This window comes from Hylobates moloch, unplaced genomic scaffold, assembly GCF_009828535.3.
Source record: "Hylobates moloch isolate HMO894 unplaced genomic scaffold, HMol_V3 SCAFFOLD_8, whole genome shotgun sequence".
Lineage (NCBI taxonomy): Eukaryota > Metazoa > Chordata > Mammalia > Primates > Hylobatidae > Hylobates > Hylobates moloch.
Window position 1 is genome coordinate 42,524,009 of NW_026652283.1, and position 18,214 is coordinate 42,542,222.

Sequence of the window (18,214 nt, forward strand, 5' to 3'; positions counted from 1 at the left end):
TTCCAGAACTCAACAGTACTTAAAACCAGACTTCCTCAGATGTCAGAGCCTCTTAGGTTGACACCTCAAAATATCTAACAGATTAAAAAGAAAAAAATTCCTTATGTTTAAACTACCCAATCATAAGTAAAACTTATGAGAATATTCATAAGGTGTGATCGCAGACTGGGACACAAATTGTTTCAAAAAGAAGTAATTGAAGTTTGCTAGATGATATATTTCATGATGTGTTGGAAACACTGGCCTCAGGTCCTTTTGGTCTGAGTCCCGTAAAAGCAATTTATCTTTGATTGTAGCTTGTTCTCATACTCTTAAAAGCTCTGTAATTGTCTATAAATCCAGGTGGTGGTCAGCTGGGATTGAAATGAGTTAAAAACCATACCAAGATGATTGTGCACCAGAGTGATTGTGTAAAATACTATATTCCCGCACAGCAGAGCTCTGGGAACAGTAAATAACAGACTTCTTCGTGTTGAGTTTTGCCCCACTGGGCCTCTTTGAAAATAGGAAAGAGAAAGCTAACTTTGTCTTTATGGAGGTGATTTGGGGGCGGGTGGGCAACGATGCTGAATTTCTAAAAGAAAAATCTAATTCTCTACTTACTCTTTACATCCCATTCAGCCTTCACTTAACTGTAATTGAGTGCCTAGGGCACTTTCTTTTAATTGGCAGTTTCATCTTTTCATTCCTCAGTGCCTCCTGATTGGGTGATGACATTTCTAACATTACAATCAAATCAGATAACTGTTTAAACAAGAACTTGGTGGTGAAGGTTGGTGGACTGTTACAAAACAGGTCCTGCGCTGTGTGAGCCCTTCCTGTAGAGCAGTGCTTCTCAAACTTTATTGTCTGTATGAACCACATGAAGGAGGATCTTCTTAAAATATTGATGCTGATGTGGTAGGTTGGGAACAGAATCTGGGATTCTGTTTTCTTTTGAGTTCCCAGGTGATACCATTGCTGGTCCAAGGACCTTACTTTGAGTAGCAGGGCCGTAAAGCAGTAGTCCTTAACTCTCACTTGGATCATAGTCACAAGGGGAGTTTTCAAAAAACATGATGCCAGTACTCTACCCACTAGAGCAGGGGTCCCCAATCCCTGGGCCACAGACCAGTATGGGTCCATGGCCTGTTAGGAACCTAGGAACCGGGCTGCACAGCAGGAGGTGAGCAGCCAGTGAGCAGGCATTACCGCCTGAGCTCCACCTCCTGTCAGATCAGCAGCGGCATCAGATTCTCATAGGAATGTGAACCCTATCGTGAACTGCGCATGTGAGGGATCTAGGTAGCACACTCCTTATGAGAATCTAATGCCCACCCTGCCCATCTCTGGAAAAATTGTCTTGCACAAAACTGGTTCCTGAGGTTGGGGACCACTGTCCTAGAGTTCCTGATTCAGTTGGTCTCCAGGAGAGAGCTCAGGCATCTTGTTTTTCAAAAGCTTTTCAGATGATTCTAACCTGCAGCCCCAAGATTGAGAATCATTGATTTCAAAGGGTTGAGAATTTGGACTTGCCAGAGTGCCTGACTGGGTAGGCCTGGAAAAGGTTTCTCTTTATTATTTGAAACTCTGGACGTTCTTTAGTGCAGCCCAAGATCTGTTGACTTTTCTTTGTCTCCAAACTCTCATTGAGTGAATTCAGATTTGAATTTGTCTTGAAATGCAGCAGTTTCAGATGGAAGCATTTTTAACGTAGTTCTTTGGTAGTGGTCAGGAGCATGAGAATGTTCTGAGAGATAATCTACTCTTCTGCCTTACTGATAGAACTCCCAAAAGTTGGGGGAGCGGGGAGTATGTGTCAGCTGTTCTTCCAGTTGAATCAGTATCAGGAAAAGGAGTTAAGGAGTTAAATGTTACTCACTTCAGTTACATGGTAGCTAGTGAAGTGGGGAGCATGAATCCAAGTTTCCTGGGCCTCAATCTACTGATTGTAGAGGGCCTCCCCTTTCCAACAAGCTTATGGTAAATCCTTACATGTAACTAGAAAGCTAGGATAGGATTATAGAAAACTGGGTGATTGTCAACAGGGATGAACCATACACACACCTCAAGATCCACTTTTACACACTGCTCCTTGAGATCTCAAGGTTTCAGGAACATGAAAAAATAGTTTGTCACAAAGAAAAGCTTTGGGAAGGGGATTAAAGCAGAGCTTATTATAAATTTCTGCCTCATTTTATATCTCTGCAAGGCGGGAATGATCTCTTGATCCTTGACTTTTGTTGCTTTTGATTAAAGAATAGAAATTGAAGGAGTAAAATTTTACTCTTTCAATTTGGGGAAAGAGGTCTTTTTTATCAACTTTGGGCTTTAGTTAAGTAATCATGGAACATTCTTGTACAAATTACATTTAAAGCCAAGCCAAACAAGAGCACACTTGCAAGAGAGCTAAATCTATGATCATCTTGTGCTGTATGTATTAGCCTGGGAGGCTTTCCAAAGGAATGATCATCCCTAGCATTCTCTTTGGCATTTCTGTGTAGTGTCATCATCTGTGATATGCCACATAAGAAGGAAGACCAGTGGTTGATTTCTGGAATTAAACTTTAAAAAATAATCTCTTTAGGATCTGGCCCCAACCCAGTATCCTCTTTCCTGCTTCTCTCCTCTGTACTCAGGTAATAGATCTAAAACTTAAATAGGCTGTGATTTTTTGTATCTCTCTCTTTGTTGTTCTGTCTGAATAACATTCTCATACTTTTTCAACAGGCAAATTCCCAACATCCCTTAGACACAATTCAGATGTCATCCCCTTTGTGGAACATTTCCCAATCCCTCGCTCTCCCTCCAGCCCCACATTGCTAGCTGTCCCTAGCAATGTGTCCTTCTTTGTGTCCCTGCAGGGGATCCCTCCCCTCCAGTATTGGATAGGGGATTATAATGTTTTTATGTGACTGTCTCTGACAGACCACAAGCTCTTCAAAGGTAGGAGTAGATGTGTATTTTTTTTCTTTCTTTTTTAAAGAGTGATGGGGTCTCACTTTGTTGACGGCTGGTCTCAAACTCCTGGCCTCAAGCGATTCTCCCATCTCAGCCTCCCAGAGTGCTGGGATTACAGGTATGAGCCACCATGCCTGGCCTACATGTGTATTTTTTGCGTAGTAGTAGGTATCATACATTTACTATTAGTTGAGTTGCTTGAATCAGTAAGTGAAAGAGCAAGGGGAAAAACAAGAATAGAATGAATCTGCGCTACCATTTCCTTTTGTTGAGATTTTAATAAACTGAACTTCTAAGTCTCTGTTACTCCAGGGTTAGTTTTAGTAGAGGCTTCATGGAAAATGTTGATACCTAATTTGGAAAAGGAAAAGATGAAAAATTGATGTTTGAAGTTTGTAGAACAGAGTGGTAGCCAAGCAGCTTGTTGGGTTTGCATGGAAAAATTAGATGTCTTGGTGTACATTTTATCCTAATAGATTTTTTCTTTCTGTAATCATAAAATAGGTTCTGAGAAGACTGTTGATGTTTTTCCAAAATACCTTTTTTTGACATATATTTGAGATTTTCTGTTGGTCTTGCAAAAGAAAGTTCACTTATGCTTGTTAATTACATCAAATCTGAAATAATAGCTGCTCCTTCCATAATGTGATGATGCAAATTCCCAGGTGAGCATATTAGGTTTAGTGAGTCACATTTCAGACCACTTATAGAATCAATCATTTGACACCTAGTCCCAGTAGAGATTTTGCTGATTTTAGCTAATATCTGGCTTTGCACCTTTCTCTTCATTGCAGCTCTGAAACTCAAAATTGATTTTTTTCCTAGAACTGCATCCATCATTGGGCATGCGTTTAAATACCAGTAGTTTCAAAATAAAACAAAAAAGGGCTTAAATCTCAAATTATTGAGTAGTGCTGATTATAAAAGCCCTTTCCTAAATTATATCCACAGTGAAGTTATATGGTCCTCCCCCACTTCAGGCTTGTTTGTTAAGAAAAAAATAACACAGCTGTTCCTAAAAGGCAGCTGATAAATTCACCCTCATCCTTTTTCTATACTCCTCTACCCCCACTTGAAACAAATTTTGGAGACAAGGCCATTGCTACTGTGATGAGAAAGGAGCTCTCCTCTCCAGTTTCTGTTGTCAGGTTAGTGCAAATGTCAGAAATGGCCACTATCAGTTGTAAAGAACCGTAGGTCACTGTGGTCAAGTGCTCCAGCGTTGCTGTTACAGTTTGGTCACTGAATGGAAGAAGGAACTGGCAGTTTAGAGGAATACCCCTGAGACAGAAATCTCATTTTAATCTGCATATTGCAGACTGGTAAACTGACTTGGAAAAAAGAGAAGGCGCTCATAATGTCCCTCTATGTTGTGCTGACGAAAAAAAAAACAGATATTGCTTAGGGCTACGTTTCATGAGGGCACTGTTAGAGGCCATCCCAAGCTTTTTCTAAAGCTCATTAATTCTTTGAAGACCTGCATATGTTAAGTAAAGAAGAATTTTGCTCTGGAGCTTGTATTTTCTCCATTTCATCTGTACCTCTTCTCCCAACATATGCTTCCTGAAGAGAGGGACTAAGAGTGTTTCCTACTGCCTGTCATGCTTTACCACACTGTTGATTGTCCCCACCATTTATGCATCTCTTGTTGTTCATTTCAGAAAGACTTCCGAGTACAGGAACTCCCACTGGCTCGTATTAAGAAGATTATGAAACTGGATGAAGATGTGAAGGTGAATTCACATTCATTTTTATTATTTCTTATTGAAGCTAATTGATGGGTAGGTTATTGCTCATTTCTCCAGAGCTCAAAGTTTAATTAAACAAGAACACACAAAAATTACTGTCTGTTGCTTTGTCATTTGGTTCCTGTGCAAAATTGTTAAGTGAGCCAAAATTGAGCAGTTTTGGTTACTATACGGATCATCCTGAAAATTTTTTAGATGTTGAAAAAATAGTTGATGTTGGTTTTTTTTTTGTTTGTGAGTTTTACTCTGTTACCCAGGCTGGAGTGCAGTGGTGCGAGCTTGGCTCACTGCAACCTCTGCCTCCGAGGTTCAGGCAATTCCCATGCCTCAGACTCCCGAGTAGCTAGGATTACAGGCGCCCGCCACCACACCCAGCTAATTTTTGTATTTTTTGTAGAGACAGGGTTTCACCATGTTGGCCAGGCTGGTCTTGAACTCCCGACCTCAGGTGATATGCCTGCCTCTGCCTCCCAAAGTGCTGGGATTATAGGTGTGAGCCACCGCATGTGGCCTTTTCTTTCTTTTTGAGGCAGGGTCTCACTCTGTCACCCAGGCTGGAGGGCAATGGCATAATCACGGCTCACTGTAGCCTTTACCTCCCAGGCTCAAGTGATCTTCCCACCTCAGCCTCCCAAGTAGCTGGGATTGCAGGCACGTGCCATCATGTCTGGCTTAATTTTTTTTTTTATTTTTTTTATTTTTTTTTGAGACGGGGTCTCACTGTCGCCCAGGCTGGAGTGCAGTGGCACCATCTTGGCTCACTGCAGGCTCCGCCCCCTGGGGGTTCATGCCATTCTCCTGCCTCAGCCTCCCGCATAGCTGGGATTACAAGCGCCCGCCACCTCGCCTGGCTAATTTTTTTGTATTTTTAGCAGAGACGGGGTTTCACCGTGTTAGCCAGGATGGTCTCGATCTCCTGACCTCGTGATCCGCCCGCCTCGGCCTCCCAAAGTGCTGGGATTACAGGCGTGAGCCACCGCGCCCGGCCTGTCTGGCTTAATTTTTAATGTCTTTTGGAGCAGGGGACAGGATCTCACTGTGTTGCCCAGGCTAGTCACGAACTCCTGGGCTCAAGCAGTCCTCCAGCCTCAGCCTCCCAAAGTGCTAGGATTAGGTATGAGCCACCATGCCCAGCTGATATCTCACAGTTCCTTTCACAGTGTAGTATATACATGTATCATCAAATCAACAGGACAGTGCCATCATCTTAGCATCTTACATAGTTTGTTGATCTGAACTCTTAAGAAATTTTTGATAATGATATTCTACCTGCTCTAACCTTTTGATCTGTGAGTTTCTTTTACATGAATAATACTTGTGAGAGGGTTTGTGTGGGCTTGGCCATTTCTGTATTCCTAGGAGTCCATCTCCATTACAGATCTCAGAGAAAGAGGAACTCTGTCTCTTTACCACTCAAAATTAATAGTCTTTTGTATTTTCACAGAAAGCTAACAATTGATAGTAATTTTCCCTTTTATTAGTTCCTTTCTTCCTCACAGTAGCCCTGTGAGATTTGATATAAGAATTATCAGTTCCATTTTACAGATAATGGAAATAGACACAAAGAGGTTAAGTGACTCACCCAGAGTGATAGGACCAAGATCCCATTTCCCATCTGCTGCTGCTTTAACTCTAGAGCTCTTTCTTTGGCTGTATCCTACACAGACTACCTCACCAAAGGTTTAGAACCTTGTTTGACCAAGAGCTTCAACTTTGAAATCAGACACATCAAGGAAGTTTATATGGCTTGAGCACTTCCTATGTGCCAAGCCCTGGGCTGGGTACCTATATTATCTCATTTGATTGCCACAATAAAACTGGAAGGTTATCCTCTTTTTCAGTACGTGAAAAAGCCCAAAAGGATGGGAAGCCTGCAATTTTATCCAAATCCATTGGCTTTCAAGCTCATTCTCCTTCCTCATATTGTTTCTCCTTGGATTAGAACGTAAACCCTGCCACTTACTGGCTCTATGGCTGTGGGCAAGTCACTTCATCTCTCTTGAACCCTAGTTTCTTTGAAAGGCTATTATAAGAGTAAGAAAGCACCTTGCACAAGGTTTGGCACATAGTATGTGCTAGATAAGTATTCTTTCTCCCTGTTACCTGCTTTGTTCCCACTCATGGATTTATTTTACCTTGGAATCTCTTGAGCATACCACCTCATTTTTTGACCCTTGCCCCATAGTCCCATGCCAAGCAATGAGGCAAGAGACACACTGGTTTGAATGACTTGCTGGTGATTGACAAGGAGGGCCTGTGTCTGTTACAGATGATCAGTGCAGAAGCGCCTGTACTCTTTGCCAAGGCAGCCCAGATTTTTATCACAGAGTTGACTCTTCGAGCCTGGATTCACACAGAAGATAACAAGCGCCGGACTCTACAGGTATTATTGCAGACTTAGATTAGGAAAACTGCGGTAAGCAACGGCCTTTGCCTGTTCTCCTGCGTGGCTTTGGACCAGATTGTTCTCCTTTAGGCCTCTATCAAGCTGACATGTAATTGGCATCTCCACTGTTGGGAGGCAGACATACCTTTTAGCCATGGTGATTGTGTTTCTCCACCAAAAATCTTAATCAATTCTCTCCTGGTTTTCACAGCTTAGTGACTGAACTCTTTTCCCTTGGTGAGCCCTCACTATAAACAGAGGCTCAAGTGATAGAGTATTTACCTGTTTCCAAGCGTAAACAACTTCTGGTTGGGAGCCTTGAGAGATTCCAGGAAGTATCATCAGTTTCACTAGCTTCATTAGGCTTTTTGTTCCTTGTAGGCCTTCCTGGGAGTCCTTTTCTTCTTCTTCATCTATTTTTTTTTTTTAATTTTAATTTTAACCTAGCAAATCCACATTCATACCGTATGCAGAGCCCTTGGTCATTGACTCTAGAAACCCTCACCCTATAGCCAAGCCCTGGCTCTTAGAGGAAAGATTTCCCAGATACAAGAAGAGTGTAACAAGTATAAAACAGTGGCAGTATTTTAACAATGAAGCCAAGAAAGTAAATTATTTTCTCTTCTTGTTTCCCTTTACCTACAAAGTAGAAAATGCATGTGTTTATTCATTTATTCTAAAAATACTTACTGAACACCCACAATGTACCAGGCACTTTTCTAGGCTCTGGGGATTAACAATATACAAAACAGACAAAAATCCTTATTTGTGAGAAGCCTGCATTCTAGTATAGCTTGTCAATGTGGCATAAAGTTAGGATTTGTGTACATTACTATATGAAAGTTTTAAAGCAAAAAATACGGAGCTCCAATAAATGATACGCATGTTGAAGTCACAAAATTTAGGTTGCCTTGAAGTTAGTCTGTGGATCCAGAGAGATCCAGTTAAAGCTCCCTTAAAGATCAGTTCAGATTAGAAAATAAAATAGGGCAAAACACTTGGATAGACCTTCGGAAAAAAAGATAAACAAATGCCCAATAAACCCATGAGAAGATGTGCAACATCATTAGTCATTGGGGAAATACAAAACCGCAGTGAGGTACTGTTTTACACCCACTAGAATACCTAAAATAAAAAAGACTGACAATACCGCAGTTGGTGAGGAAGTGGAGTGTCTGAAACTCATATATTGCTGGTCAGAATCTAAAGTGGTACAGTCACTTTGAAAAAATATTTGACATTTTCTGATAAACATATCCCCCTACTCTGTAACCCAGCCATTTCACTCCTAGGTATGTACCCAAAAGAACTGTAGCCATTCTTATATAAAAATGCTCTTAACAACCTTGTTTATACTATCCCAAAACTGGAAACAACTCAAGTGTCCATCAGTATAGGAATATATAAACAAATTCTGAGGTATTGATGAAATGGATTCCTCCTCAGCAATAAAAAGAAACAAACCATTGCTCCATACAACATGGATAAATCTCAAAGATACTACGTCAACAAAAGGAACCAGAGGGAAAAAATTACATAGTGCATGATACAATGCATTATTACCACCTATAGTGATAGAAATCAGAGTTGTGGTTGCCCAGATTTAGGGGAGTGTGGGGGAAGGATATTGACTGGAAAGGGCTAGAAGGAACTTTCTATATTCCTTTTTTATTTTTTGAGACAGGGTCTCACTCTGTGGCCTAGGCTAGAGTGCAGTGGCGCAATCACAGCTCACTGCAGCCTCGACCTCCTGGGCTCAAGTGATCCTCCCACCTCAGCCTCCCAAGTAGCTGAGACTACAGGTGCGTGCCACCATATCTGGCTTAAAATTGTTGTTGTTGTTGTTGTTGTTGTAGTAGAGATGAGGCCTTACTATGTTGCCCAGAGCTGGTCTTGAAACTCCTGGCTCAAGCGATCCTCCTGCCTCAGGGAATTTAAAAAGCAAAATAAAAATTTTAGGAAGACCAACTTAAGTATATCTATGTTTCCAAAATACTCTAGAACATTTTATTATATGCTGGAGATGTTTATTATTTTTCTTTTTCCACTTTTATTCCATCAATAAATGAGCCATTTAGATAGATTGAGTAGATGACATCAAAAAATATGACGCTATATTGTAGTCATCTTAAATGAGTTCTGGCAGTCTTAAGATGGGCCCTGCTTCAGTTGAGAGGGTTTATCGTCAAGCTGGTGGTTGGCAAGAAGGATGGACTAGAGTTTTGCATTTCAGAGGCTTGGGGCCATCACAGATACAAGGGAAAGAAAAAAAATTTCCATCCCCTCCCGTTTTGTCTGATGAGTCACCTTTTAAGGTGTGGTATATAGAGTTTGCTAAGGATTTCTGTTAGTGTGTTAACATTTTCCCCAGCATTTTATTATGAAAAATTTCAAACATAAGCAAAGTTTACAGTGAATACCTGTATACTTACATTCTAGATTCTACCATAAACATTTTACTATGCTTATTTTATTCCCATATCTATTTATCCCTCTATCCATCCTTCAGGTAATCTGTTTTTAAGTGCATTGTAAAGTTTACTTTGCCCAAATACTTTAACATGCATATCATTCACTAGAGTTCAGTGTTTTTTCATATTGTTTTTCCTTTTGCTTTAAATCTTTAGTAAAGTAACACAAATCTTAACTATACATACTATGTTGGGTTTTAGTAAAAATCTTTTAATTTTATTATTCAAAGAAAGGAAGTATCACACTTGGAGAGAAACCCCGATTAGAGCAGGTCTTGGTTTCAGTATCATTAGCCCTCTGACTCCTGTGTTCTCTGACCTCTCCTGCTGCTGTTCATAGCACAAACTATGAATATCAGAATTCTCACAAGCTATGGTTTTTATTTGGGAATTCAAAACTGCAATGATAAACCCATGGTTTAAGTATTGTAATTTAGAATTCCCAAATAAAAATCATAGCTTGTGAGAACTTAGTGTATATAGATCCAGTGACTTGAAAATGTTGCAAAAAATTATTGAATTAGGATTTTACCTAAGAAATCCAAAATAGATTATAACTACTTGTGAACCAAAGAGAAAATATTATTTAGGGCCTTAAAAAGATTATAAACCTAATTTTGCTAACCCACAGAATGACCAGAAACCTACCAATTGAGATTACTAGGTTTGTAATTTGAAAATCGCGGGGAGAGGATCAAGCAGGAGTAGCAGTGGTTGGAGGCTCAGATATCCCATTTTACAGTGCGAGTTACATGTATCTCTTTCCTTTTTGTTGATGGTTGTCCACCAGGTCTGATCATTTAAAGTATATGAGTTTGGCTGTGCTTATTTCAGCTGTAGACTTGCCCATAGGTGTTTAGTTTGGCTTAAAAGTCTTCTTACCTTACTTGGAGGGTATAAAGCCAAGTGAACTAGTTTCTCCCCAGGCTAATTTTTCACATCACTTTTCTTTGTTACAGAGAAATGATATCGCCATGGCAATTACAAAATTTGATCAGTTTGATTTTCTCATCGATATTGTTCCAAGAGATGAACTGAAACCTCCAAAGCGTCAGGTGAGCTGTAAAGGCATTGCAGTTGCTGCTGACTGAAGAGCGCTTTGCATACTGGTGTCAGATACGCTCCTTCTCCTCTCTCAGCACAAGTCATTTGCTATTCCTTTTGCTCCTCGTTTCTAGACCAGATTCATTCTTAACATCTCCTTCTGTTACTCGTTTCTGGATACTTTTAACTCAGTGCCTCTGAAGTGGTATTTCAGTGAAAATAGACAAAATGAAAATGAAAGACTTTAGTTACAAATGGTAAAGTTAAGCTCATTTCAAGTTATCTTAGGAAGTCTATCAGAGCTCTTCATCTGGGATAGGAGAATATTCCCAGAAAGTTATAGATTTTAGATTTTTAAGAAACAGCTTCTCTGTGTGCACAGTGGTATTTGGAGTGAATGGACTATGTTTTCTCTTCCTCTATATTGTGGTTCTTTATATCTTTATATAGTGCCCTGACTGCACACTAGAATCACCTGTTGGGGTTTTAAAAATATCAGCCCAGGCTCTAACCCACATCAGCTGAATCAGAATCTCATGATGGAGCCCAGGCATCAGTACCTTTTAAAACTCCCTGGATGCTTTTAATGTGCAACCAGATTTGAGAACCACCACTTGAGCTGTTTTCCAAGCAATCACAAGAAAGAATATGAATGTCTGCCTTCCCCTCTCTTCTGCCTGCCCCTCTCCAAAGGTCACACTAGTTGTTTTTTCAGCACCTTGGGTGCATATAGCTCTTAATTGTGATTGTAATAGACCTCTGTCCTTTAGGGCTCATTGTTTTAAGCTTGTAGATTGCATGATTCACTAGGTGCCACTTGGGAAATAGTGGCAGAATCTCACAGGAGCAAAGCTCTGCCTTGTTCTGCTTGCTTTGTTATATAAAACTTTATTTTTAATGAATTGTTTCATAGTATATTATCCTTAGAAGTAGTCATTCAGTGACAACCATTCTCCCCATCCCAGCCTGTATTAATAACCAGTCAGAGAAAGTCTAGGAGAAGTGGGCATCCTAATGAACATTTGTAATTCTGACCCTGCATGAGGGCCTTTGGATTAGCAAGCCCTCTGTCACCTCCTTGCTAGAGTAGGGTGTGCCTCACTGCGTCTCCGTTCTTTCTGGGCAGTCTTTGCTACTGTAAACATCCTTGACTGGAAGCTGTAAGGTGTTCAGAGGAGCTTTCAGTCGGATGTTTACAGCGGCAGGCTGCCACGGTCGTCCCCAGCTACGCATCGGCTTTGAAACATTGCAGGTTTGTGCCCACAGGCTCAATTCCTCCTCTTGGGGGTCTTCCCTCCTCTCTCAGAAGTCACAACAACAAGAACTCAGGCCATTTATCTTCCTTCAGAACGAAGAGTATCATACACCCGCTTTCCTTGTTGAAATTGTTTTCTCCTTTTGTCTATCAGAAGCCCCCTTTAAAACAAGATAGTGAGCTCTGTGATGAAATCAGGCCTTGCTCGCTCTCATTGTGCTAACTCCTTGTTTTCTATGGGCTGCCTGCTGAATACACTGGCTGGAGAGAAGGGTCACATTTTGTCAGTTCCTCCAAATTCCTCAGTGCTTCTGGGTCTCTCGGGGTGTCATACAGCTCCTTATTCCATCTTAGCCAGACTCGAAATGCTATGGTCCATCTGCTTTTAAAGTGTGTCTAGCTGAAACAGCTTCTTGTTGCTTGGATTTAGTTCTTTGTAGGTGTTCAAGGCATTGATTGGCATCGTATTCGGGACAGCTGCCGCCTGGCCTTTGAAAGGTTGAGATTGCTGAAAGCTGGCCTGAAATTCTAAGATAGCATTTTTAATCCTCTGTAGACACGAAGTTTTCCCAGGCTCCAAATTGGCTGGCACTTCCTAAAGTCCTTTAAAACGCCTACTCTCCAAAACCCACCCTTTCTGAAGGAGGCAGCAGTTCACTCTTGCTACTAAAGTGAATGTACTTTTTTCCAGTCAGGGCTGGCTGCACAACACTGTAGAGATGGCCCTAGGATGTGATGCTGCTCTTCTCTGGCACTGTTCGTCAGTCTCAGCTTCTGAAAAGATTCCAAGAGCAAGCCCTGTAGTTGGGGAGGCCGCTGCTAAAGTTGAGCAAGTGCCCCATTCTGGATTGATCCAGTCATTAAAGCATTGTTCTGCCACTTGGGGCAACCTCGCACTGCTGGGAAAAGGAACTAGTCAGAAATATTGAATTGTGAGTCCGAGGCCCTGACTTCTCAAAGATACTTGAGAGTTTTGCTTGTTCTTCAGAGAAGCAAGTAAAGATTATTTGAAGGTAGGAGGTAGTTGAGGCCTGACTTCTGCCCCACTAAAGCTATGAGTTGAAAGTTCCTGCCCATTGAAATGTCATTATCTTTTCACCCATTTCTTTAAACCAAGCATAATCATTTCCTTGCTAGCTTGACCTCCATTGGCAGAATGAGTCTTCATAATGCAGAAGAGCCTTAAGATATGCCTTCTTCCATTCCAATGATTTGAGAACAGTTGTGCCTTGTCCTAACAACACAAACCTAGGTGCCTCCATTTGATTCTCACAGTGTCCTAGATACTGTCTAGTTCATAAACAGTTTAAGAGGATATAGTAAGCAGCATAGGAGGAGCTCTTTACTGCTCTCACAGCTTTTGGCAAGAGATATTTTGGGTTCTGGAAGGGGTTTTTAAAGGGTTTGCTTTTTGTCTGACAAAAAGATCATATTCAATACTAGATCAGCTGTAGTCGGTGATAACTGGAGACTAAACAATCACAGGTCACGGCTAGAAAATGCAGGTGTCTCCCTGCTGCCTAGCTTCCTACACAGCTGGTTCTGGGGCTCTCATTCCTGTATACCCTCTCATTACCCAAGAGCTTTTCCAAGTTAGCTCTGGATTTCAGTGATTTGTGCTTTTTGTAAAATAAGAAGGGAGATCTCAGTGGAACACAAGTACCTTGAACCTACTTCAACAGCTTTGCAAAGAGCAGTTGGCTTCTGTTTCTTGGCTGCAAAAGGTATCAGTATTTTAGCCTTGCCACAGCCAAGACCTAGTTTCCAGGCTGACATTTGTTTATAATGATGATAAGTTGGGGTTGAAATGGAGTTGACGTTGCCATTTTTAAATTGTTGTGGAAATTGAGACCTAGATGAAAATAAAAGGGAATCTCCTTTTCCTTCTGCCTCAGCATAATCATATTGAGGGTTAAAACTATTTGTGTCTGAAGCACAGACTATATTAACCTAAAAAGTCAGTTCATATATTAACTTAGAAACCCAGAATGTTACAGGTACCTCCCTAAGCTGGGTAGATGGCTGTCAAGTAACATGTCATGCAGAGACCCATGTTTCTCAGGGGCTAGATACTGGCAGTCCTAGTTTTAGTATCCTAGCCCCCAGACATCAGGCAAACAAAGGATACTCAGCTCTGTTCCATAGGGGACACTAGCTGCTTCCTCACACTATGGCCACAGAGTCCTAGAGGTACCAAAAGAGAGTTTAGAGACTACTTTTTTCTGTTGGTAACAGCTGATGGGTTTAAGAGAATTTGTCATACCACCAAGTTGGATTCAGAGAAGTACTTTCCTGCCTCTAACTGCCTGTCTAAATCCATTCATCGTTCAGCAAGCACTTATTGAGTGCCTACCTGGGAACGCAGGGGATAGCAGAGAGCAAGAGAGAGCTAGGCTTTGCCCTCATGGTGCTTAACATTTTAGTAGAACAGACAGTTAATTTGACATGCAAGTGCAAAAATGTATACTATGAGGACAGTACTTTGGAAGCACAGTTCAGGGCACCTAACATAGTGTGGGGATGGGGTCAATACCAGCTTTGTAAATGTTACTTTGGGGAGTTTGAGGCAATCCACAGGGTCTGTGTACATCTAAGAAGTGTCTTTTCCTCTTTTCTGGAATGTGGCAAACTTTGCCCTGAATAAGGACATGAGTAAATTTAGCTAATATTTTTACTCAGTCAGCCCAAGTGGTTCTGTGTTTTTATTGTTTTTGTTGTCCCAGGCAGGGGCACCATGCGTCACACAGGTCACTCCGGATCAGACGCCGTTCTGTGTCAGTGGTCAGGGGCTGACCAACCCAGGACCCTGTGGGCTATAACCATGCTGTAGTGTGTGTAAACATCCTACACTCTCAGCTGTGAGCTCAAGGTGGCTGGGAGAGGGTTGTTTACTCCTTCTGCCATGGAAAACATCAGCTGAAGAAGGAACAGTCTCCACTCCGCAGATCGGACAGAATGCGACCTCCCTAATCAGCCAAGGCAGTACCCCAGTGGAGAGCTGTCCATCAGGCCCCCTGGGTTGCGCTTCTGTGGCTAAGTACAACCAGAACCACATGTGACACTGGATAGACATGCCCTCAGTGACCACAGATCTTTCAACAAGCTGTGAAAAGCTGGGTACTTGCCTACCAGTGCTCTCGATCCTGAAATTTCAGCTCAGGAAAAGCCCTGTTTCCCATTAACCTGTTCTGTCCCCATTGAAGTGGTGGGGATAAAATGAGAAGAGCGCTGCATATTTGGGAGACTGGGACCAGGCCTGAGAGGCATGATGTTTGGGTAGCATCTTCCCAACGCTTGTAATTAGCACTGTTCTCAGATCACAGGACTTGACAGCATTTACTGACAAGCACTGCTGGTGCGTGGTTTTTAGTTATGGTACTTATTTGCCCGTTTGCAACTCATCATGCAATGGGTGATTATTTCGTACTTCAGAAATTGTATGTTTTGTGAAGCCTATAGGATCTGTTATTTTTAGTTTGATTTAGCATAACTGGTCTCTTTGAATTCCACTTTCCTTTGGCTTCAAATGTGGAGAGCTCAGCATTCAGCAGGCAACTGCACATAGCCTGTTTGGGGGAAGAGTGGAAATTCACTGTGGCGGCTGCTGAGTCAGTTCTTTTCCTCTTACCTGTCTCTCTTTCCACCCAACAGGAGGAGGTGCGCCAATCTGTAACTCCTGCCGAGCCAGTCCAGTACTATTTCACGCTGGCTCAGCAGCCCACCGCTGTCCAAGTCCAGGGCCAGCAGCAAGGTCAGCAGACCACCAGCTCCACGACCACCATCCAGCCTGGGCAGATCATCATCGCACAGCCTCAGCAGGGCCAGGTCTGTGAGCTGCTGAGGATGCCCATCCAGCAAGACAGTGCCCCTTAGGTTTTTGGATGGGCAGAGCTTGATGAGGGCAGAGAGGCAGCCAGATCATTACAGAGCACTGGATTTAAAGTCTGGAAACTGGAACTTTTCCCCAGATTCAGCTACTGGGGTGAGATGTTACCCTAATCTCTCTGGACCTGTTTTTCTCAAAGGTCAAATGAGGAAAGTGTACTGGACAGTATGTTCTCCAGGATCCCTATTAGCTCAGAAATTTTAGAAGGAAAAAAAAAATGTCTGAAATGCCTTATGAAGAGTAGAGGTGCTAAAGTGAACTCCATGCCTGCTGTCTGTGTGTCTGTGTCAGAAGTGGAATTTGTGCCCTTAAAGGGAGAGATTAGGTATCATTGCCAGGTTGCATACTCCTTCTCCCTGTCATTTCTCTGTCCCATATTTGTGTCAAGTGACCTTATCTTTTTACGATAGTAATCAGAGGACTCTTTCTCTCCCCAGTGGTAGTGTTGAGAGCAGTAGCATTCATGTTTGTTGGGGGTCATGTGAGGCTGCAGAGAACTCTGTACTATGAGCTCTGAATCCAAATTCTCTGTCAATCATTATTTATTCATCAAACACTGAGCATCCTCTGAGGGTAAAGTTCTGTACTATGTATTGGGAATACAAGCATGAATAAAACAGTCCTTATTTTCAAGGAATTCACAATTTAGTTGGGGATACAAATACTTAAAGGTTGTACCACCACGTGGGAATGTGTACAGGGTGTTATAGGAACACATTAAAAGAAGTACCTTGGCTCAGTGCAGTGGCTCATGCCTGTAATCCCAACACTTTGGGAGGCCAAGGTGGGAGGAACCCAGGAGTTTGAGGTTACAGTGAGGTAGGATCATGCCACTGCACTTCAGCCTGGGCAGCACAGCAAGACCTTTTCTTTAATTAAAAAAAATAAGGCAGGGGCATGTGGTGGCTCATGTCTGTAATTCCAACACTTTGGGAGGCCAAGGCAGGAGGATTGCATGAGCCCACGTGTTCAAGACCAGCCTGGGCAACATGGTGAGACCCCGTCTCTACCAGAACATCAGAACATTAGCCAGCCATGGTGGCATGCTCTTATGGTCCCAGCTACTTAAGAGGCTGAGTTGGGAGGATCGCTTGAGCCAAGGAGCTGAAGGCTACAGTGAGCTGTGATTGTGCCATTGTACTCTAGCCAGGGTGACAGAGCAAGATCCTGTCTCAAAAAAAAAATATATATATATATATGTGTGTGTGTGTGTGTGTGTGTGTGTGTGTATATATGTATATATGTGTGTGTGTATTATATGTGTGTGTATATATGTATATGTGTGTGTATATATATATAGGAAAAGGGATGAGTAGCTAAGAAAGATGTGAAGGAGGTGGTCAGATAATGTTTCTGAAGGGAATAATATGAGTCTTGGGGAACAGTGGAAATTAATCAAAGAAAGTGGGAAAGGGTGGTATTGCCAGTAGAGGGCACAGCACAGGCAGAGGCTCAGAGGTGAGAAACAGTACAGGGGGCCGTGGGAAAGTAGTCAGTGTAGGGGACCATCTAGGCAAGTTCGGAAAGATAGATAGTAAACACATCCTTGACAGCCTTGTATATTCTAATAAGGAGCTGAGTTTGCCTAGAAGAAAAAAAAAATGGGGTGGAGGTAGATTGATTGATTGATGTTTTTTTAAAGATAAGTTCTCACTTGGTCACTCAGGCTGGAGTGTAGTAGCACAATCATAGCTTACTGCAGCTTCAAACTACTGGGCTCAAGCAGTTCTTCTGCCTCAGCCTCTCAAGGAGCTGGGACTCCCAGGCATGTGCCACCACACCTGGATGATTTTTAATTTTTTTGTGGAGATGGGGTCTCATTATGTTTCCCAGGCTGGTCTCAAACTCCTGGCTTCATGCCGTCCTCCCACCTTGGCCTCCCACAGTGGTGGGATGACAGGCATGAGCCACCATGCCCAGTTAGGAGGTAGATTTAAGTAACTATGATTTGGCCAGGTGCGGTGGCTCACACTTATAATCCCATCACTTTGGGGGGGCCAAAGCAAGAGGGTCGCATGAGCCCGAGAGTTGGAGACCAGCCTGGGCAACACGGCAAGACCTTGTCTCAAAAACAAACACACAGAGAATTAAAATTAAAAATAAGTAATTATGGCTGGGCATAGTGGCTCACACCTGTAATCCCAGTACTTTGGGAGGCCAAGGTGGGCAGATCACAAGGTCAGGAGTTCAAGACCAGCCTGGCCAATATGGTGAAACCCCATCTCTACTAAAAATACAAAAATCAGCTGGGCGTGGTGGCGGACGCCTGTAGTCCCAGCTACTCAGGAGGCTGAGGCAGGAGAATCTCTTGAACCTGGGAGGCAGATGTTGCAGTAAGCTGAGATTGTGCCACTGCACTCCAACCTGGGTGACAGAGTGAGACTATCTCAAAAAAAAAAAAAAAAAAGGTAATTATGATTTTATGATTTATTCTCTGCACATTTTACTTATCCATATAACAAAAATGTATTGAGTGCTTGTTCT

The 18,214-nt window shown here is 42.2% G+C and overlaps 1 protein-coding gene across 7 annotated transcripts in view; it reads left to right on the forward strand.

The window, feature by feature from the left end:
* Positions 1-18,214, forward strand: part of NFYC (nuclear transcription factor Y subunit gamma) — a 79,204-nt gene that overhangs the window by 50,115 nt on the left and 10,875 nt on the right. For all 7 annotated transcript variants that reach the window (XM_032160434.2, XM_058442061.1, XM_032160440.2 and 4 more), the window contains 4 exons: positions 4,602-4,673; positions 6,958-7,071; positions 10,505-10,600; positions 15,496-15,669. In XM_032160434.2, coding sequence (XP_032016325.1) covers positions 4,602-4,673; positions 6,958-7,071; positions 10,505-10,600; positions 15,496-15,669 — 456 coding nt within the window. The remainder of the gene's footprint in view (positions 1-4,601; positions 4,674-6,957; positions 7,072-10,504; positions 10,601-15,495; positions 15,670-18,214) is intronic.